The sequence below is a fragment of the Mauremys mutica genome, chromosome 8 (genome assembly GCF_020497125.1).
Source record: "Mauremys mutica isolate MM-2020 ecotype Southern chromosome 8, ASM2049712v1, whole genome shotgun sequence".
Classification (NCBI taxonomy): domain Eukaryota; kingdom Metazoa; phylum Chordata; order Testudines; family Geoemydidae; genus Mauremys; species Mauremys mutica.
The window spans coordinates 37,979,210-38,002,021 of NC_059079.1; the positions used below are offsets into that span (position 1 = coordinate 37,979,210).

A 22,812-nucleotide genomic window follows, 5' to 3' on the forward strand; every position below is an offset into this window, starting at 1 on the left:
AAGAGCTCCGTTGAGGGAGTGAACTGCAAGTAGCAAGGGAAAGAACCCAGTTATTAGCTGCCTCCCAGATGGCCTGGTAAAGGAGAATTGCAGGGAGCAGGAAGGCTCCCACAGGAGTCCCTGGGCTAGTGCAATGACTCAGAGGGGCTAGGAAAAGCCTCTGGGAACTGTAGCATTGGTGGGCAGAGGAACTACTTTATTTTGATATTTTACTTAAGTTCATGCTTAACCAATAAATTGTGTCCTGAGGCAAGGGCCTGAACCAGCTTTTGGCATGGCACTGATTCTTCTCTGTCTGGTGAGAGAGCCCACCAGCTTGCACATGGGTACAGTGGTTGAGCGTCAAGCACACTACACTGAACTCTTGATAAGTTTGAGACAAATAGTTCTGGTGAAAATCTGAGCCAGCCCCGAGCCAGCCAGGTTGAGTTGGCAGGACATCGTGAACTGGAATCAGTAGACATGCAGCATTGCATGTCGCAATACTGACATTGTCAACCCAAGTTTTCAAGACAGAAGAGCATCTCCGGGAGCTGCTGCCACTTTGGGATGTGGCATGTCTCTGTGAACAATCAGAGGTCCATGGACCATAGAAAGGGGAATGCTGGGTTAGATCAATGTTCATTAACCTTTCATGATCTTAGGACTATTACTTGGAGGTTGCTACATCAACCCTTTTTTCAGAACTTATTCAGACTGCAACTTACATAGTGGGTGACCTCCTTCATATGTTAGTAGGTAGAACCCTCTAGGCTGAGACTGATGCAAGATTCCAGTTCATTCTGATCTGTTTTCAAATGGTAAAAGTGTATATTGAAAAAGGGGCTTCTTGAAACAACACACTTGGGCTTTTGTTTTCAGGTTACATTGAACTTGCTGACAAAGCCCTCCACAGTCAAGCTAAAAGATTATTCGAAAGAAATAATAGCAACACTATTCCTTTAATTCCTGGGAACAGGCTAGTTTCCATTGCCATCCAACATCTGCATTAGAAAATAAATTACAACCAACCAGAGATTTTGGAACTGGATATTTTGGCAAGGGCTGTTTCTGAAGCAAATTGACTTATTCTTGCTTGCATATTTATACCTGCCTCTGGAAATTTCCACTACATGCATCCGACGAAGTGGGTATTCACCCACGAAAGCTCATGCTCCAATACGTCTATCAGGCTATAAGGTGCCATAGGACTCTTTGCTGCTTTTACAGTGCATAGTGAAAATTACCATAAAGTACAGTATATGTGATTTTCCTCTTACACACTGACCTCAGAACCTAACCCTTGCATAAGATGTGGCTCCACTGTAGTGTAAAAAAAAAAAAAATATATGGGCATTGCTTTTTGGTGCCCCCAAATCTTGTCGCCCTGCCTGGAGCCACTTTAGTCAGTCCTGGCTGACAGGTGCGGTGGGGATGAGGGACAAAAATCTTCAGCGCTTGTGAGCTATGCTGGCCTAACCCCTTGGGCTTACGATACTCTCAGGGCTTGTCTGCACGCCACAGCTTTTAGCGACAGGCTGTGTCGCTACAGCCGAGCTGCTAGGGCTGCAGGAGGAAGGCGTACGCCCCGTGCCCCAGCGGCCCCCGTGAGAGGGACACTCTGTCGTCCCTGCCTGGGGCACGTAACCCCCCTCGGCAGCGGTGGGGAGCGACAGGGAGGCGCTGCGGGGGCTGAGCGCCGTCCCTCCACCCAGAAGCGCGGCGGAGAGCGGGGGCGCCGGGCGGGAGCATTGCAGAGCTGGGAAACCCCAGCGGCGGGCGGGAGCGCGAGCGCTCGCCCACCGTCAGGCGTTCCCGCCCGGCTGCCTCGTTCCAGATCGTGAGGAGGCGGGGTATCCGTGCCCACGTGCCGCGCTCAGCCAATCGGGGGATCGCGTGATGTGAGAGTGGCCGGTGCTGTTCCCCAAGATGGCGGCGTGTGGTCGGTGAGCGGCGGCGCTAGCTCGGAGCGGGGAAGCGAAGGCCTGGCTGCTGGGGAAGGGCCCGCGCCGCTCGCCGCCCAGCGTGCCCCCCCCCCGGGGCCCTAGGATGGTAAAATGACCCAGGGGGGGAAGAAGAAGAAACGGGCCGCGAACCGCAGCATTATGCTGGCCAAGAAGATCATCATTAAGGACGGCGGCACGGTGAGGCCTGGGGGCTGGTCGGGGCGTGGCGGGGGCTGGTTGTGGCACCGAGGGGAGTGCGAAGGCCGCTGGGGCGAGGCCTTGGCTGGAGGGAAGGGGCTGGCCCGGCCCGGCGGCGTGCGGGGACGCTGGCTAGACCCAGTGAAGCAGGGGGAGGAAGCGTGGGGTGAGGTGAGGCCCCAGTGCATGCAGGGAGTGGCCTTTGCTGTGGGGAGGCCAGGCTGGCGCAGTGCGCCCTGGGGGGTGGCCCGGAGCCGATGAGGCCTGGTGCGTTGGGGTTCGGGGAGCTGGGCCTGGGAAGGGACGGACCTAGCAAAGTGAGGCTAGTCTAGCTAGACCCCGGACCGGGGAAGGGCATTGAAAGGCTGAACGCAGTGCTGAGGTGGACACAGGAGCCTGAGTGCCCAGAGAATCCCTCTGGTCTGGTCTGCAAGGGAGTTTGGGGTTGGCATTAGGGTGGCCCACTGCCTGGTTTTTAGCCAGAAAGTCTGGTCAATAACGGGAACCGGACAGTGTCTGGTCAGAGCTACTGACTGGACACTCAAAGTCGGGTTACTGCTGGTGGGGGAGGCGAAGAGGCACCAGTCATCACCTGTGTCAGCTCCTACTCAACTCGGGCTGCCTCCTACCTGCCTTGGGTGGCCCCAGCTTCCACCTGAGCTCCACAGGAGAGGCTCTTTGGGGGGGGGGGGAAGGAATGGATGGGGTGGGCCCTTGAGGGAAGAGGTGGGGGAGAGCTGGGGGGGGAGGTGCAGTGGAGATTCCAGCATGCCTACTGAAGTGTCCTGGTTTTTAAATATTAAATTGGTAACCATAGTTGGCATGGTAGATTCTGGCTTGAGGGCAATGCCTAAAAGAGGTCAACCTGGGACAGAAGTCTGGCACTAGCTAATGGGGTCATGAAGGAGACAATGCCACATTGTCTCTACTTGCTAGTTTGTGGGGAGATCCTCTATTTCATCAGCTCTCAATCAGGAGTCTGGGACTCCTGGGGTGGGGGCTGTAAGCAGGTTTCAGGGTGTCTGCTGAAATAAACCAACCGGAGAGCAGGGCCAGCGTTAGACTCACAGGGAAGAAAGCTGTATCCCGAGCCCCGCTGCCTGGGCTGAAGCCGAACCCTGAGCAACTTAACTTTGCGAGGCCACCTGTGGCATGGGGCACCTAGGCTACTGCTCTGCTTGCTATCCCCTAACTCCGGCCCTGGCTTTTAATCTACTGAAAAACAGTTGTTGTGGCACATGGAATTTTTATAGCATGTTGGGGGGGGGGGTGGCGGCTCACAAAGGAAAAAGTTGAGAAGCCCTGCTCTAGGTGGAGCTACCTGGGACCTGTGATGAAGAAGCTACCTTATAAACTCTTCTGTTGCAAGGGCTCCTGCCTCTGACTTCTTGTCAGATGAACATTTGACCTGAGGCCTAACTTGGCCTCCACTCCCTCTGGTTGCTTTCTACCAGAGCTGGGTCCATGCTGAGTTCTGAAGGTAGCACGTGGGCTGGGCATAGGAACTTTGTTCCCAAAGAACTTCTGACACTCTTTTCCCGGTGGGGCTGGCCGGCAGCCTTAGGTGGGAGGGACTAAAACTATGTTCTTTGCTGCTGCCTCATGTGGGATCAAGAATTTCGGGCTGTGCAGGTTTTTTTGCCATTATTTCATAGGTTTCCTTGCTGTCAAGTGTTTCCTCTCTATCTTATTGGCATCCATCTGGTCATCATTTGTTAGTTTAAAAGTATTTCTTAAATCTATACCTAGTATGGTGATTTGCCTTTACTCTCAAGTAGTAAGTTTGAGTAATGAGCATTTGTGTCAAGATTCAATATAAGGTAACTTTACTTAAATCCATGCATTTACCATTCTGTATAAATATGTGTAAGTCTACAGCATTTATGGATTAGATAATATTTAAACTCTTAATCTTGAAAGGAAATACCACCTAGAAAACTGCTGTGCGTTTTCAGACAGCAGTTGGTTTACCAATAGCCTAAGTCAGGATGATGGCAGGCAGTAAACCATTGTAGAATAGAGCAGGGAGTTCTGAGTATAATAAGTAGGATGTGGTTCTGCTGTTGGTGAAAAGCCCATCTGTGATGTGCTTTACCCATACAGTGTGTGCATCGCCATCATGGGATCCTTTGGTCTTTGTTCTGTCTCCTTCGGCTTCCATATTCTGAAAAAGAATAGGTGGGTAAGTGTGAGACAAACTTCTGTATCAAAGTAGTACTGTAAGGTTTTCCAGTTCACTGGAAGTGTGATAAAATGTTTCCCAACAAATAGATAAGTATTTTATGTAACAGAACTTGGAATACTTAGTGATTGAATGAAGTTGCCATAGATGCTTTTTAAAAAAATCTATAAGCAGCATAAGTCAGTTACAAGAGAGGTATACCTTGGTCAAAATAACGGTAACAACGTATGTCTTGCTTTACTCCTGTAGTTTAGATACCTTTTCAAAATGCATTAAAATCATATTGCTTTAAGATAGGTCCTTCAAATAAAGGTAAAACATCAGTTTGCTGGTCTTTTGTATAAGCAGCCAAGAACTGCCTTCATCAACTTGATGAGCTACTATGTAGATTACTTAAGGGTCGGAGGCAAAGCAAGTTCATATTTGACTGATAAATATCTACTGTGAAAGACCAATATTACTGTTTGTAATTTCTTTACAAAGTAAAAACGTATGGCATTACAAACATGTAGGCACATATGTTTTTTACAGGACTAATATAGTGAGTGAATACAGACAGAGCATAAATTTTTTTTATGCTCCACTAGTTCATGCAACTGGTGAAATTAGAATTTCTTACTGGAAAAAAATTGAGTTGTTACAAAAGTGCCATTCCTCTAATTTCCACTTGGATGAACTGCATCCAGGGATAAGGAGAAAAATTTAATGTCATTCAGTTATACCTAAAATAGTGCCTTTGGTGTCAGTTACCAGTATTAAAAGCTGAGTGCAAGCCCATTTGAAAGTTCATTGAGTTCAAATGTATGGAAACATGCAACTGTTTGGGAAGATATTGGTATGTGATCTGTTTGTGGAAATATTTGCCTATTCTCAAACCCAGGTAGGGAAAGGGTATTCGGACTTTTTATTTTTTGTGAGTTAATGACCTATTGAGGCTATATGCTGTTATACTAGACTATGTTCTTTATAATGGCAGCAAGAACTGCTTAGATGCATGGATCACACTGTAGACATTTAAAAAAAAAAATCCATAAATTAGCCCTCAGTTCTATTCTCATCCTCCCCAATTCCTCACTTTCCTGACATGCTAAATGATATTTTGGGGATCAGGTAAATTGAAAGGGCCTTGAATTTCTCTAATTTGCGGGCCAGTAGCAATAAAAAAAAATTAAATATGCATATTTAAATTTATCAATTACTTGTGGGGTAAAATCATTATATTTTGAATTTTTTAGCCCCAAAGAAACTCAGTAGTCCCTTTCTCTGCAAGAATTCATCGTCAGTGGCTCAAATGCATGATAGGGTAGGTCTTTAGGTCTAATATAGTATATGCTTATCCCTAGTGATTGAAACCATTATTACCCTGGTTCCCCTGTGCCCCTCTCCAGTTCTGCTACACTAGCCCAATGTTAGCTTTGTGATTAGGTTTCCCATCCAAGCACATTCACAAATCTTTTTCAGAGCGTGGGAGTGTATACTTACCTCTACACCTTGTTTAGGAATACACCATTAATTTCAGCAAGATTTTCTGTAAAAAGACTAGAGTATGGTGGCAATGTGTAGGAATGTCTTTTGGAATAATAATGTGGCTTCTTGTGTACTCTGTAATGTCAGAACATCAGTCAAACCTGATTTGGCAGTAATGTCACTATGTATTCTTATAACTCACAGTCCTGATTAAATTTAAGAAGGTGCTTACAGCAGTGACTGCAGGTAGACTTCCTGTACAAGTGCAATAAAGATCTTATAGTAGTGCTATCCTCCTTTGTACAGTTGTTAAATAGCCATAGTCAAATAAATGAAATACAAAATACATTTAGTAAAATACTTGTGATGTAGACTTACCAAAGGAAGATAATAGTAGTTCAGGCCCTCTCCTTAATTCATCCTGTTCTGATGATTTATTGCAATTCATATCATAGGTACAATACTCATTCTTCTCAGACCATTGATGAAAGGAAATTTGAACTATGATACTTGGGTATGACAGGGTGACTTAGAGCAGGAGAACTCAAATCTTTTTCTTGTAATTTACATCTAAACTTATTCTGTTTTGTAAACTATATTAATTACAAGTGGAGTCTCAGCTTTTATGATTGTACATTTGAAGTTGTCCTTGCTTTAGAGGTTTTTTACAGCGTTGTATCAGTAGAAGTATCTTCTAGCTATGATCCACGTACAAATTTATTTTATCGCTTCGTCTATAATACAAAATCCTCTTGGACTAGAAAGACACCTATCTGACCTGGCAGATGGGATTTCTGTAGTTCAACTAGTGTGCCACCTGTCCCAACACAACTGCCATGCTCGGAATAGATAGTCAAAGAACATCTGCTTCTACCATGAGTGTCAGATTCCAGTTATAACTTGAGTATGAAGCTACACTTTTGCCTTTAGACTTTAATTTTTATAGCTAAAATACATTTCTGTTGTGGAAGATGTAAAAATGTTGTTTTGAAATACCTTTAGTGTTTTCTCCTTTATTTTGTTCACACTTAGTTGATGCATACTACTACAGTGTTTTATGTAATTAATTTTCAGACTCCAGGCCTACTTGATGTATTAATCAAATCCCATGACAGTCAAGGTTCTGCAGAATCTTGAAACTTGCATTTTTATAAATTAAGTTTCTTGTACTTGCGGTTATAACAAAAAATATTCTAAATGTAGTAGTATCTTCTCATTCAGTAGACAGAGAAGCTGATATGGTAGCTCTGAGAAGTTAGCTCCCTCCCTCTCAACTTAGTTGTCTATTACTGCTTAAGTCTATTGGTTTAAATTTCAACACTAATTCATATCTGATCATTTTAGCACAAACATCCACTTAAATGATCTTATGGCTTATGCAGTGGCAAATAAGGATAGTCACCTTCCCCCATCTCTTTAAAAATATTTACTGCTGTAAGCAGTGAAGCTCTTCAGTGCAGTCTCTGATTCATTTCCTTGACCTGCTCTCACCTGCCCAAGATAAGGTGTTAGTGGGGTAGAGAGAAACTGTTATTTCTTCATGCCTTGCCCATAATAGAAATGTTGGAAAAGCTCTTGACCTCTGACTCTTGGGGTCATAAGGTGGTTGTCTGCTGAGCAGCTGCCAGTAACTACTTCTCTTACCCTGACTCTGCCAACTGTTTCTTTACTCCCTGGTACAGTGAGGAACCAGCAATAGCAGCTGAGAGGGAGGCTCCATTGTGCAGGAGCAAATCTGATGCTGATCTGTAGCCTGGGAGGGAAAAGAGTATTTGTTGCCCGTGGTACTTACAGAAGTTTACCCTTTGGATCCTGTACTGTAGTCAGGGTGTGATGGGAGTGAAACTTAGAGGAGCTCCTGCAGGCATGGGTGGTGCTGTGAGTTCAAGCTGCTCTCTGGCCCCTTTACAAAATTGTAAAGTCATCTCTGCTCACTGGAAAACAGAAAAGTGTAGCAAAAGAATATTTATGAATATGCTGGGCATGTGTGTGGTGATTAGGGAAGGAAGAAGAAAAGGGCAGAAGTAACCATGGTACTGAAAGTACTCTGAAACATGTTTTCCACTAAACATTACAGAATATAAAGCTTTTATTAGAGCTGGGTCGAAACAACAAGCTTTTTTTCAAATCTGTTCAAATTCTATGGGTGGTGGGTGCAGTTTACCAGTTCCAGTAGCTGTATTTAGACCTGCTCCCATAGCTTTGGTTACAAATCACCTGATGCAAAACCAGAAAAATTATTTTTCTGGCTTGGATGGTGCCAAAATCTTGTAAGAATAGCTGAGTTAGAGTGGCAGAAATCTCAAGATGGCAAGAACAGCTGATAAGATTTGAGCACCATTAAATCCAAATCTTTGTCTGTTTGTATTTAGTCATATGAACACAGTAGACCAAATCTAATTCAGGGCTGAGAATTGCCTCTTCATTCTCCAGTCTCCCTTGAGTGTTGAAAGAGTAGGTGTTGAGACAGAGCTTTTGACTTAAAAATTTAAAAAAAAAAAGTCCACTTGTGTAGCATTTGTTAATTTGCAGGTCATTCATGTCATTCTGTTGTGAAATAATTCTCCAGTGTTTCCTGGCATATTGACATAGCATATAATGAAGTACCTGAGCCTGATCAGGATTTCTCTCCCCACCCCAAATCCCTTCCACACTTAACTTTCTATCTCCATACATTCCCTTCTGTGGAAGCCACTTTTAGCTTAACTCAACAATAATATAAAGAAACATTTCAAACTCTGTCCCACATTTGATGTACATATTGAGTCTATTTGTTGGCTTCCCCAGCATTTGGGGAAAACCTTCTAATACTAGTCTCAAGTTGTGGTGGACTTTCCGTTGTGTGAATTTATTTTCTTTCATATGGGTTTTAGATAATTTATTTCAACAAGTTTTTGTATTTAGTTAGACACAAGCTTTTACTAATAGAAGCACTGTTTGTTGGTAAGAACCAAAGTTGGTTATTAAGCCAGTTAATCAGGATTTGGAATAATTAAATCTTGGTTTTTGACTTCTAATTGCTATGTGAACTTAATTGTTTCCTTCCCTGAGGAGGAAAAAGATATGAAATTCCCCAAGAAAAGAGTCTCACTTCAAATAGTGGAATCTTGTTAGAGGGAAGTCATTTTTCCTCAGTTTTCTCTATACGTGGAGGTTTATAATAATTGCCATTGCAGTTTGTACAGTGCTGTTCTTTAAGACACTTCTAGTCATTCATTATGCTTCACCATATGCAAGACAGTTATTCAGATTCCTAAAACAGCTTGTTTTGAGCCATACTTCATCTTAACAATTTCTTGCTTATAAACCAACATTTGACAACTTTCTTATTAATAAAGCAGCTTTTAAAATATTCTGTAGTAACAACTTTTTTGTTTTTGTTTTAGCCTCAAGGAATAGGTTCACCTAGTGTCTACCATGCTGTCATAGTGATTTTTTTGGAGTTTTTTGCTTGGGGACTTTTGACAGCACCTACTTTGGTGGTAAGTAATGTGGTTAATGAACTTCTGTATTGCATGAAAAGTTTATTTTAGCCTTTTATTATTATTATTATTATTCAGTTCATTGCAGTATTGTCACAGCATTAAACTTGAAAATAAAGTTTGGGTGGAATTGAGCTGGCCTGAACTTCACACTTGGAAGAACATCTTGTGTGTTATGTTACTGAATGTGGTGAAGATTAAACAATCCATGTAGAGTTGGGTTTATTGATATTAGCCACATACCAACATATGTAATCTATGCTAATTGTACACACTTTTGAGACGAAATACTTTAAAAAAACCCTCAAACTTTCTATTTCTGTTACCCCCCACAGACAGAGGTCTATCTTGAGCACAAGAGTAGGATCTAGGAATGGGGCGGGGGGGGATTCCAGTCCCAATTTTAAGAACGTTGTGACTTTGATCTTAAAGGAGCATTACTGAACCTGACCATTCTTTAAAACTAACTCATTAAATATTGTGTATTTTTCTGTACTGTCTTTTTAACCTTTGGTAATTAACAAGGTGATGGCAAGTAGAAACTTTCTCTTTTGTAAACATGTTTTCACTCTGGCCCTAAGTAATTGATTTATGCTACAGTCAGTGATATGACTTAACTTCTCTGAAATAAAGTGTGATACCACCCACCCCTGAAGTCTATGGACAGATATTGTATCCTGATAAACTGCAATATAAGGAAAGAAGATTTTTAACTTTTGTTCTTGTTTATGCCATAATTATGCACCATGGCTTACAGAGATTCAGGTTAGGGTTAAACTTAAAAGTTTTGCCAGCATAGCTCTGTTGGTTAGGGAAGTAATGGTTGCGGGGGGGGGGGGGGGTTGTGTCATGGCTGCATTGTAGAAATCTATAGGTAAAAAAGTGTGTGGTGCCTTGTAGACTAGGCTTAAGAGTATCAAGCACTCTGGAGGTATAGCTCAGTGGTTTGAGCATTGGCCTGCTAACCCCAGGGTTGTGAGTTCAATCCTTGAGGGGGCCATTTAGGGATCTGGGGCAAAAATCTGTCTGGGGATTGGTCCTGCTTTGAGCAGGGGGTTGGACTAGATGACCTCATGAGGTCCCTTCCAATCCTGATATTCTATTCTAATGAATCCTATCTTGTAAACACTTCAGTCAACCTAATGCCCATTGTAGATGTAGGTAGGCTGACCTAATTATGTTGCACAGGGCACAAAATTTGCACAGCTCTGAGCGCTGTACCTAGATTGATATAATTTGTAGGTGTAGCTGAGGCTTTAGTATGCAAAAAAGTGTATTCAAACCATCTGAGCAGTACATTCATTCTCCATGCAGTATCTACCTGTGTTTTGTGTTCCATGATATTGAAGTCCTTTTAAGCAAAACAAGACCTTTGTGAAAAGTAGTGTATTTGGTGTCTGAACCAGTCTATCACATAAGTATAGCATATCCTTATTTAAGGAAATCCTACAACAGTATTCCTCTTCATTGAAGTAGTAATGATACTTTTATCAAACTTAATGAAATTTTCACCAGTCTTATGTGGTAAAAAGTGGAGAAAATACACTGTGATTTTGAAGATTCTTCTTTCCTAGTTTTACTGACCTGCAGCTTAGTGCTAACATTGTAGCTTATCCACTGGTGCTTTTATTTCTGGAAAGTAAGAAGCATAGCATAATTTACTATTAGAAATAGTAGACTACACAATGCAAATGTCTGTAGTGGACTATTTGACAATGAGATTATTGATTTGAATTTCATGGTGGATTTTACCGTAATTTATATTAAAATTGTTGGTATAATATGCCTCAGATATATTAATTTTTGAGTCTGTATTCATATTTAGTACTGTGAAATATAGATAATGCAGTATGTAATGTACATAATTCTTTCATAGGTGTTACATGAAACCTTCCCAAAGCATACATTTCTAATGAATGGCCTAATCCAAGGAGTAAAGGTAGGATGAAAATTCAGTCTAAATCAATAGAGTACAACTTAAAATAAATCAATAAAGGGGTACATACATGAGTGCTGATGCTTCCTTAAGTGGAATAAGGAGAGCCTTCCAATATAGCTTTCAAGCTGTGAATAAAATGTGAGGGTAAATTTACCACGGAGAGCTCAAATGCAGCACTTTATTTTAATCTTGCTTTTGCTTGGTTTGACTGAGGAATAAATAGGCCATTTGAATAGCCCAAGATCATACAATCAGTTGGTGTCACACCACATAAGAATGTAAGATACCTGTTGACACCCAGTCCTTTGCTCTGATTGTTAGACCACATGTCCTCAATGTGTTGAAAAATGGTCTCTCTCCTAAATACAGCATATAAAAATGCAACATGCATTTTATTAAGCTGTGTGTTGACTGCATTTGGATTTCACATTTTGGGTTTCTGTGGGATAGTAAAATTCAAATTGCAGGTTGCTGCTGAGTGGAAAAGGGGGATGACGATAGAAGATACTGCTTGACACATTGTTCCATATAGCCAACATTTATCATTAATCTGCAAAACAAAATCAGTCAGTTTCTAACAATCTTTCAACTATTGTATTTTCTTTCATTTCTTGGTTTTATTTAAAATTTGTTTTTCCTTTTCAGGGCTTGTTATCGTTTCTCAGTGCCCCCCTCATAGGTGCTCTCTCTGATGTTTGGGGACGAAAGTCCTTCTTACTCTTAACAGTATTTTTCACTTGTGCACCAATTCCATTAATGAAGATCAGCCCATGGTTAGTAACAAGCATAGTTATTTATGGCTTTGTCTTTAGTGTGTTCTTGCTGTACATAATTTATAATGTAGCATTTATAATAGTACTTGTGTTCTAGTTAATTTACCAGATGTTTAATTCTTAGCGCACCTCTGTGAGGTAGGTGCGGAAGTACTAATCCATTGCAGAGTTGGGGAAACTGAGATGGGGTGAAGTGACTTGCTGAACGCCTCAAAGCCAGGCTTAGAATTTTGGATCTCCAGACTGTTAGCCCCGTGCTTGCTTCTAAGCTAGTCATTAGTACTGGAGTGACTTGTGACTTTTTAGTGGTGTTTGCTTATGTAGCAGAGAGAGCCCAAGAACTTGGCCTGTGAGCTGGTATGTTTCTTGTACTTTTAAGCCTCTTGGGGGTCAATAACTTAATAGTTGAGTATAATTTTATACAGTATATTTCCCAGTACCTTCAGAGAATGTCTCTAACGCTTGCATATCTTTATTTGGCTGTAATTTTCAGCAAAATCATTTCAGTACTAAGTAAATAGTCACTAAGAATTGAAAATAGTCTTCAGAACTAGCGTGTACCTTAAGCACTAGTGTGTAACATTAAAACTGGTACTGAAAAAGTAACTGCAGCTTTTTTATTATAGTTGTGCTTATCAAATATTAGAATCTAGCAAATTTTGACTAGCTGGAATTTTAAGTAGTCTGATACACCTCCATTCATGAGTCTAATGTCCCTAGGATAATGGCTAGTTCACAATTGTTTCAGATTTGTACTGCTCCTGAAGATAAATCTGAAATAACATAAGACACGGTTTTAGCACTGATAGAGGTCTGAGAGTCAACTGTTCATATTGTATCAGAAGCTAATTCAGTTTGCTATCTAGTCTTAACGTCTTTTGTGGTCTCTCCATTTTGATCCCTATTCCTGGATGATAGGCTTTTTGTTTAATAGTTTATATTTTGCAATATGCATTTTGAGTGAAATAATTGCTAGTCTGTGGACTCAGGGCTAGGGGCTAAGGCTAATGTTGAAGGATCTGTAATGAACTATCCTAATTTAATCCACAAAGCATTTTTTGTAGAATGGCAGGTAATTCTGTTATACACTCAGTGCACACTGGAGAGATTTCTTAACCATATAAAGACATGCATACTGACTTTATAAATATTTAAATTACTTGTCAGGAATAAGTTGGACAGTCATAGATACCTTAATCTGTCTGGAAGTGTTTCAGAAGTTCACCGCTGGTTATGTTTAGCTCCACTGAGCTATTCTTCTCTTTCTGATTCCTTTGTCCCCAGGTGGTACTTTGCTGTTATCTCTGTTTCTGGGGTTTTTGCAGTGACTTTCTCAGTGGTGTTTGCTTATGTAGCAGATATAACCCAAGAACATGAAAGAAGCATGGCCTATGGGCTGGTATGTACTTAATTCTTCTGTACCTTTTAAGCTTCGTGAGGGTCAACAACTAGAGTTCTCTTAATGAAGCTTTGTCATATTGCTGCAGGAGACACAAGCTTTTCAAAGTTGATATCTTTCCCACTATAAACTTATTTTGGCCACTCAGTTTTTTTTTTTTAAAAAACACTTCCAAATGGAAACATGGTCCTACTTTCCAGTTCTGCATCTCCTGTTGAATGTCTTGTCAGCTTAAATTTAAAATGGCCATTGTATAATCTTTTCTCTCCATTCTTTTCTGGTTGTCAGGATGGTGCTATTTTCCATTTTGTTTGCATATGCAACTTTTACTATATAATGTAAATTCTGTGATTTATTAAGAGCTGTGGATGTTGTGCAAATAAGCATAGTTTCTAATACCACCCCCAAAAGAAAATGTTATGCTGAGTCTCCTCGCCCCCCCCACCCGCCCATCAGACCTCTGATGTGTCTAAACTTCACACATTTGACAGTCACAAGGCTATACAGTGCTGCTCCACTTAACCACATTTTTTTCATTAAAAACTTCAGATGTCTGAAATTTTGGTTGCTGCTGCAATGCTGGAGAAAAGAACTGTACATTAGTTCAGAACTTGTGCACCTGATTAGGGTGATTTGTAACCAAGTTTATGGAAGTGAAGGTGCCGAAAGTGAAGTCAGAAAAAAAGATTGGATAAGTTTGATCTTCCTTACTGGAAAACTTATTCTCATACTGACTTTTGCCTGTTACAGGTTTCAGCAACTTTTGCAGCAAGTTTAGTTACCAGCCCAGCTATTGGTGCCTACCTTGGTCGAGTCTATGGAAACAGCCTGGTAGTGGTCCTAGCTACAGCTATAGCTTTGTTGGATATTTGTTTTATTCTTGTTGCTGTACCGGAATCACTGCCCGAGAAGATGAGGCCAGCATCATGGGGAGCACCCATTTCTTGGGAACAAGCTGACCCCTTTGCAGTAAGCTATTTAAATGTTTAGGCATGGAGTGGTGGCTTGATATATGCAAATTTGGATTTGTACTGCTTTTGAGTCAGGAATGGGACTGATAGTAATTATCTCCTGATTTGGGTTTTAAAAAATTTGAGTTCCTAGGTTTATTGGAGAAGAGTGTGAGTAATTTCAAATTGCTGCTTAGCAGGGATTAGCAAATGCAGATTAGCATGTGCTGAAGGACATGTTTCAGCAGTGATGTATGTATTAAAGGGCATCTGCCTCTTTCAGTGTTCATTTTGTATATCATTGCTTAGGAATGATGAGTAGATGTTTTCTGTTGTTGACCTTACAGCTGTGTCTTTTTTGTCCTAGTCACTAAAGAAAGTGGGTCAAGATTCCATAGTGCTGCTAATCTGCATAACAGTCTTTCTTTCCTACCTCCCGGAGGCAGGTCAATATTCCAGCTTCTTCCTATACCTCAGACAGGTAAGAATCTGCATATAAAGAAATGTCTGATAAGGAAAACTAAATTTATAGAAGGGCGTATTCTTTGCACTTGTTACATTACTTTAGCAATATATGGGTAGTCAATACGATTAATGGCTGTTGATAGTAGCTTTTAGTTACTCTGATAGTTGTTAAAGAGATTAATCTGTTCTCAAAATATTTCTCATGTTTCTTAGTCATTTGCATTATTCCTTGAAGTACAAATTCCACTACATTGCTGTGGTTAAAAATTAGCTTTCGTTAGCTGATAAAATATTTGTAGTCTCTTACAGTATGGGGTCAGTTTTCTTTCAAGTTCCATACTCAATTATAGAAGTTATTTTCTGTTCCGCAGTAGATCTTTATTTTATGCAAGAGTAAATGTTAGTTTCAATGGATTATGGGATTGAATAAAATCAGGAATGTCTTCCTCTATTTCAGATTAAGCATTTTTCTGGTTACTTCATTTATTTTTTCCACTGATGTCACAAAACATGAAAGACGTGTCAATATACATTTGAAGTTTAATGATCAAATTACTCCTTCTCTAATGTAGATAATGGGATTTTCACCTGAAAGTGTTGCAGCTTTTATAGCAGTTCTTGGGATTCTCTCCATTATTGCACAGGTGAATATTAATCTATAAATTTCACTAATATAATGGGTTCAAGTGAGCTAAATATTATGACAGTACCTGTAACTGTAATTCCAGGAACCCAGTCTATCTGGTTTCAGAAGGTTAGAATAGAAAAGGAAAGATGCTCTGAATTCTGATCTCATTTTATATAGCTTCCTTTTTTTTCCCCATCACCTAATGTCTGACCAGTTCATAACCAATTCATTCTCACATCTGGGAAGTAGAAAAATATCACCATTTTGTGGAAGAACTGTGATGCACAGACATTGAGACTGCCTTAAATCTGTCAGAGCTGGGAATATAATCCATATCATGAATTGCAGTCTAGTGCCTTAACCTTAATTTATTTCTTCCTTAGCCACACTCCCAAACCTCTTAGAAGTTGATTCAATCTTCTCCTTAAGCTTAGTTTGGGTTGAAAAATAGCTTGTTTAAGCCATCAGGGCAGATTAAATAATATATTCCCAGTGTATGGAGTCCTCAAGGAAAATCTAAATTGTTGCACATCAAGAGCAAGGTAACAATCTCTTCACATATCTCTCTCCTTTATTACATGTTTCAGTCTCTGTCTAGAAAATACTACATCATAGAACTTCACTAGTTTTGACAGAAGCAAAGTAAACATTTTATATGTATTGCTGTATAATGTGAGTAGTCACAATTAAAATATTACATTCTTTTTCCTATCAGACAGTAGTTTTGAGTTTACTTATGCGGTCCATTGGAAATAAAAACACCATCTTACTGGGTCTGGGATTTCAAATATTACAGCTCGCATGGTATGGTTTTGGCTCGGAGCCTTGGTACGTACATTTCATTTTAGTTGAATTAATGAACTGACATGCTAAGATTTTAAATTACTTCCTACTTAATAAACATTCACAAAGGCTTTTTTTGTGTGTGTGTTTTTTACATGTATCTGTTTCACATGAGCTGTTATAGGCAACGTGTCCTTTGTCTCAAGATGGAACCTTTTTTTTTTTTTTTTTTTAAGATGTAATTGGTTTATACTTGGTGTAGTCAAAGAAACATTGTCTGGTGAACCATCCCAAACCAAGAATTTGGTATTGTGCTGTATGATTGACCTAAACAATGTCAATCTCTTGTGCCAATAATCTTCATAAGACCAAAAATTGTTCATGGATATTTTCCATCTATGGACACCAAACAACATTGAAAAATGCTTTGTTCTCTTTTCTCTAACAGTCAGATTTTCTTGGTTTGTTTTTTTATTTTTGGGGGGCGTGTCTTGTTGCTTGTAGTAGACTGCATTGACTTGTCAATATGTCAGCTTGCATCAATTGTAGCACTCCCCGGCCCCCCCATGATTGCACCCTTTACACGTGCTAACATACCAATGACCTAATGGGGGAAAACTAAGTTAAGTTCACTTTTTGGATGTTCACCTCCTCTTAATTTGGGAGGAGAGTTTACAAAATACATGATCAATGCTTCCCAGCAAGCATCAGGATTTTTCAAGGATTGGGGACTTTTCTAATCATATCTTAAATTATTTTGCACCATTTGTTAAATTTAGAATAATTGATAGGTATGAAATCCAGCAATGATAATTAACTTGTGACTTCATTGTTGCATGGGGAGCGTGTGCAGTTCTTTCTAAACTTTTAAGTAAGAGGTATATGGAAGGTAGAAATTCAGAATTCTTACCTTGATTTTTCTCTTAACACTTTTATGTTTTTCAGGATGATGTGGGCAGCAGGGGCTGTTGCAGCAATGTCTAGTATTACGTTCCCAGCAGTAAGTGCACTGGTTTCACGAACTGCTGATGCTGATCAACAGGGTATGTTTTATAGGTCTTGTTGTTAATTTTAAGGAATGTTCAAACTAGGAATATTCTGACCTCCTTAGCATCAGATGTATCAATGCTGTCTTACTGGTACTCAAGGATTATCCTTAACTTCTATGCTAGTTTGCAGGACAAATTAGCCAACATAATAGTATGTTAATGTAAATGAGAAACATTAGTGTAGTTTTAACCTCACTGTAGAAGAGTGGTAGTTCTCAAAGGCCTGTGGACTGTTTGGAGGCAGCTGGGCTATCCTCTTTAAACAAGGTAGATGAATAATGAGTGTGTCTAGCATAGGGAAAACCAGAGGTGAAAGTAAGCCGGTCCGGTACAGCGTACCGGCAAGAGCCAGTACGCTGTGCCAGGCTGGACTGGCTTCCACGGCTGTGATTTAAAGGGCACAGGGCTCCAGCCGCTGCAGGGAGCCCCGGGCCCTTTAAAGCGCTGCCGGATCTCCAGCAGCCAGGCTCCCACGGTGATTTAAAGGGCCTGGAGCTCCACAGTGGCCGGAGCCTTGGGCCCTTAAATTCGCCCCAGGGCTCCCAGCTTCCTCTGCAGCTGGTTGCTCCAGGGTGATTTTAAAGGCCCTGGGGCTCCCAGCCACAGTCGGAGCCCCAGGGCCTTTAAATCTTGAAAGGCCCCATCTCTTCCGGTTGAGGCCACGCCCCCGCTCAGGACTCCAGTGTACCAGTAAGTCCTTTAAGTTACTTTCACCCCTGAGGAAAACCCATACGTTGAAGGTAGCATAATACTACATCACTACTTCTTTTGATTCAGTACATCAACTGATCATGTTTCAATTCTTCTCTCCCACCATGCATGGATTTACTCAATTCTTCAGGTGCATTTATTTATTTATTACTGTAGTGTCTTGGAGCCCCAGTAATATGTGTTTGCTTTTCTCTGAAGCATAGATCGCTGTCAGAGGCAACATACCAGATTTGATAGTCTTTTGGTCAGTATGGCATAGGAAACACTGTGCTCTGACTAAAACATAAAGTTTGTCTTGCCTAATGTTCCTCATTGTTTTGATTCTGGTGTAGGCATGATTCTCCTCTCATATCAGTCTTACAGAGGTGTATCCCGACTGATTTTAGTGAAGTTACTCCTAGTTTACACCAGCATATGGGGAAAAAGTGAATCAGGCCCCATTGCATGTTAGACAATTGCCAAAAAGCATTTTAAACAATCTTCATTGTATACACATTTAATTTTATGGAATGCCTTTTTCTTTAGGTGTTGTTCAAGGGATGATAACAGGAATTCGAGGATTGTGTAATGGTTTGGGACCAGCACTTTATGGTTTTATATTCTACATATTCCATGTAGAATTGAATGAACTCCCAATGACTGAAACTGAATTGGGAGGTAACGTGGCCACACAACACCATTCACAACAGGTATTGTTACTATTTATTTATAAGTTACAAGAAATGCAGCAAAGATAAATCCTAGACCAGTGGTTTCAAACTTTTATTTTTTTTCCTGCAGACCACTTGAAAATTGCTGAGGGTCTCAGCAGACCACTTAATGATCTTTCCAAATGTTGTTCGTACCATTAGCTAACTATTGTAAAGCACTTTGGATAAAAGTGCTATATTAAAAAAACACAACTCATATTTTAATATCAGTAGTCTAACCTTTCTGGTGTGTTGGATGTGCCCTCTCTCGCCGCAGCAGCCCCCAAGCTGGGGCTGGGATGGAGGGAGGTCTCTCCCCTGCCGCAGCAGCTCCCGAGCTAGGGAAAGTCGCCTCTTTCTCTGGCCGTCGCAGCCCTGCATGTCCCAAATTCCCCCTCCCACCTACCCTCTATTTCCCCTGTCTCCCACAAGGCCACCACCTCACCTTACATGTGCATCTTCTCCAAAGTCCAGGCACCTAATTAGTGGAGTCATGCCTGTGTGGCTCCACTAATTAGGTGGATGTTCCTTCATTCTTTTGTGTGCGGCTATGCATCTTAGAGGGAACTATCCATGGGCCACCTGAATGGAGCTTGCGGGCCACTGGTGGTCCGTGGACCACAGTTTGAGAAGCTCTGTCCTAGGCCTTGGGGGGGGGGGAAATAAATTGGATACTCTAGTTCATCTCGCTGCCCTGTGACACATTCAACAGTGCATTAGACAGTCCAGCTTTAAATGAATCGAGCAAAGGGACTTCTCTAACCACTTCTATTGTGAGACTCTTGACCTGTCTGATAACTCTTGCAATTAAGACAATCCTCTTGATATTGAGCCTAAATTTTCCAGTGACTAATCAATCCCATTGCTCCTTTGGATCACCCTAAAAAGAACCCCATTGGTACATGTTTTTAAACACTTTCCTATTCTCCATCTTCTGACCAAGTTACACATCTCTTCATTCTTTCCTTGTATGCTGGTCTCTCTTGCCTGTTAACTTCTGCTTTTTTCTGAATTTTCTTCAACTTGTAAATACTTTTTTCTGGTACTAATGTGCCCAGAATTGTATCTTAAGTCTACTGAATATTTAAAAACACATGATTTAGACTGGACACTAAAAAGCTGAATATGCTTTGCTCTTTTTGTACTTTCTTGTGGCACAGTTCTTGTCCTTGCCACTTTCTCCTCTTTATCTGACATTGGAAAACGTTCTGGCCTGTCAAGATATGCCTCTGCCTAAAAGGAGGCATAAATTGCCTATACTCGGGACAATACGGTAGTTAGTACCTTGGCTTTTCTTATTTAAATGTGGCTGTTAATGTTGATGGATTGGCAAGCTAGATTTTGTGTGTATTTGAAAGGAGCTGGGCTCTGGACAAAGCTTGAGTTTTACCCCAGGCCAACAGGGCAGTGAAGACTAGCCCTGTACTACATCTGGTAGCTACAGTGAGTTTTAATTACATGGCTGGAAATAGCAGTTCAGCTGTATGATTCTATAAGTCTGTATTTCTGGCAGGTAAGACACTAGGCAGTGGCACGTTTCCTGTGAAGTTAGAGAATTCTGCAGTTTAAAAAACACCCAAAGAGAAACTCATTTAACAGGTTTCTCCTCTTCTGGGTTTCCTCCCTCAACCTTTGCGAATGACTATCATTCACCTATGAATAAGGTTTACTAGGGCTGGGTATTGAAATAGCCCACTCATTAGGAGTATTCTGCCCTAAACTAATGAAAGCATAAAATATGTTGTTTTTTTAAGTACAGAGCCTGATGTGGACCAACCAGTGTCTGTGAACTATGGATTTACTTAACTGTTCCTCCTAGAAAATAAGTGTTTTTGTTATTTTCAGAACTCCATAATTCCTGGACCCCCTTTCTTGTTTGGAGCATGCTCTGTGCTGCTGGCTTTGCTTGTTGCCTTGTTTATTCCTGAACACACCAATCTAAATGTACGGTCCAGCAATTGGAAAAAACACAGTGGTGGTCATGGTCATCCACACAGTCCACAGGCCCCTGGTGAGGCCAAAGAACCTTTATTGCAAGACACAAATGTATGACGACAAAATCCAGAAAAACGTTTTTATATTTCATAGGTCTTGTTTCCAGTTCTGGATACACATTCCATTTACATAAAAAATGTAATTTCTTAACGTTATCTTAAGAAATGTATCTTTCTGCATGAAATTTGTAGGAACTACAGACAGGAACTGGAAATTTCTCCAAAGATGTTACAATTAAATTAACTTGCTTTTAAAAAGAAGAAACTAAGCACTGGTCTCATACTATTAATATAATTAACCTTTTCATCCTAGTTCTGAGACAAAAAGGAAAACATATTCAAGGTATCAGCATGTGTCCCTGTGTCCATTTCCTTAAGGTGTAAAGCTTTAATTCTCTTCATGCTAAGTCTCAATGAGACATACTAGCATATTTGTGGACCCATTCATTTTATGTTGTAAAATTTTGGGTCAGATAGTACAAAGCCTTAATGTAAATGCACTCAAGTAAGGAAAAGGTGAATTGGTTTCATTTTAAAATCACTGTATGGGAGGTTTTATTTTAAGTTTCTGCTAATACAAAATCATGTGGTGAGCACGCTTGATGAACAGTAAAAGTTTTGTGTGTAAGTGCATTACTTTAATTCTTCCCAATCTTTTGGAGTACAAGATAGTATCAAACAGTTAGTATTTAAATTAGTGGATCTTTTGAGCCTACAAGATTTTAATATGGGCTCTAAAACTCTGCTTTCTCAAATACAGTTTATACCACTGTTTCTGATGTTTGTGTAATCATAAGGACCTCAAAACTTGAATACACAAACTGAAATATAAGCTGATAGCCTTGAAAATGTCCGTGTGCTATATAGTGGCCTTTCAGGACTGGCTAGTAACTTTTTACTTTTACAGAGCTAATGTTTCAGTCCTAAATTTTCAGGACTCTAGTACATGAGAGAGAGAGCTTTATACAGTTACTGATGTGAATTTCTCTAAAAATGTATATTTTTGTGTCCAGTTGTATTATTTAAACAAGTATTCCTTTGTATAAATTGTGTATAAGGTATAGTTTAAAATGTTGTGGTTACTGCTTACCGGTTTTTTAACTTTGAACATTCACCATGGTTGACTGAGAGCTGGAAAATGTGTAAATATATTGTTAATAAATGAATATTTTAATGAATTTTTTAAATTGTCTTCAGTTCAAACCATAGATCGTCTGTATCTGAATTCTGTAATGTGTCTTGTAGCCTGCTGAACATATTGTAGCTTCAATATTGCTTTCTCACTTCCTGTCAAGTTTTTGGGTTCTTAGTGCTTTGAATGTAATTTGATTCAACAGACAAATACTAATTGTAGGTAAATCGTGTGAATTTTATCCTTTTCATTCCCACATACCTGTAATAGCTTATTTGTCCTTGTACTGCAAAATTTTAATGAAAAGCTTCTGCTTAATAGTGGTATTGTATTAAATCAGCAAGAAACTAATGGGCAATCTATTGCCAAGTAGAGCGCTACATGTGACATTTTTAATCCCACTCCTGGCCTGCCCTGCAACCCACTCCCACCTGGTCCTGCATTTTTTTTATCCTGCTCCCATCCACAAAAACCTTAGATCCTGTAAGAGATTCCTTGCTGTTACTTAACTTTTTTTAAAGCATTCAAACACAATTTTTCCTCCTGCAGGGTCTGCTTTGTTTAATTTTGAACTTGTCATTGACATTAGCAAGCTGTTTATACCTTAAATCAGGTTAGTTCTAAACGAAGTGTGATGCACCTATCCTATGAATACTTATTCTGATGCTGTAAAATGTACAGCTGGGCCTCCATGTGTTTTGAAAAAAGGAGTATGGCAGATACTGTAGCAATAAAATCAACTTTGAGCTGAAAGGGGTGGGCAAACTTTTTGGCCCAAGGGCCACATCTGGGTATGGAAATTGTATGGTGGGCCATGAATGCTCTTGAAATTGGGGGTTGGGGTGTGGGCTGGGGCCAAAATGAAGAGTTCAGGCTGCAGGAGCGGGCTGGGGGTGCAGGAGGGTGCTCAGGGGTACAGGTTCCAGGTGGTGCTTACCTCAAGCAGTTCCTGGAAGCAGCGGCATGTTCCCCCTCTGGCTCCTATGCAGAGAGGCAGTCAGATGGCTCTGTGCACTGCCCTGTTTGTAGGCACCACCCCTGCAGCT

The 22,812-nt window shown here is 40.6% G+C and overlaps 1 protein-coding gene across 3 annotated transcripts; it reads left to right on the forward strand.

Annotated features, from left to right (window-relative positions):
* The first annotated feature begins 1,844 nt into the window (after window positions 1-1,844).
* MFSD14A (major facilitator superfamily domain containing 14A) lies at window positions 1,845-21,812 on the forward strand. 3 transcript variants are annotated; one of them, XM_045028227.1, is made up of 13 exons: window positions 1,845-2,123; window positions 4,227-4,305; window positions 9,159-9,254; window positions 11,131-11,193; window positions 11,839-11,966; window positions 13,251-13,365; window positions 14,116-14,334; window positions 14,683-14,796; window positions 15,353-15,424; window positions 16,124-16,236; window positions 17,137-17,234; window positions 18,477-18,640; window positions 20,486-21,812. In XM_045028227.1, exons 2-13 carry the CDS (start codon window positions 4,243-4,245, stop codon window positions 20,690-20,692), a joined length of 1,452 nt encoding a protein of 483 aa, XP_044884162.1. In that variant the 5' UTR covers window positions 1,845-2,123; window positions 4,227-4,242; the 3' UTR covers window positions 20,693-21,812. The 3 variants fall into 3 exon arrangements, with proteins under 3 accessions (XP_044884162.1, XP_044884161.1, XP_044884163.1); XM_045028228.1 differs by having other exon boundaries at window positions 2,057-2,123; window positions 4,227-4,301; XM_045028226.1 differs by lacking the exon at window positions 4,227-4,305 and having other exon boundaries at window positions 1,846-2,123.
* The last annotated feature ends 1,000 nt before the right edge of the window (window positions 21,813-22,812 follow it).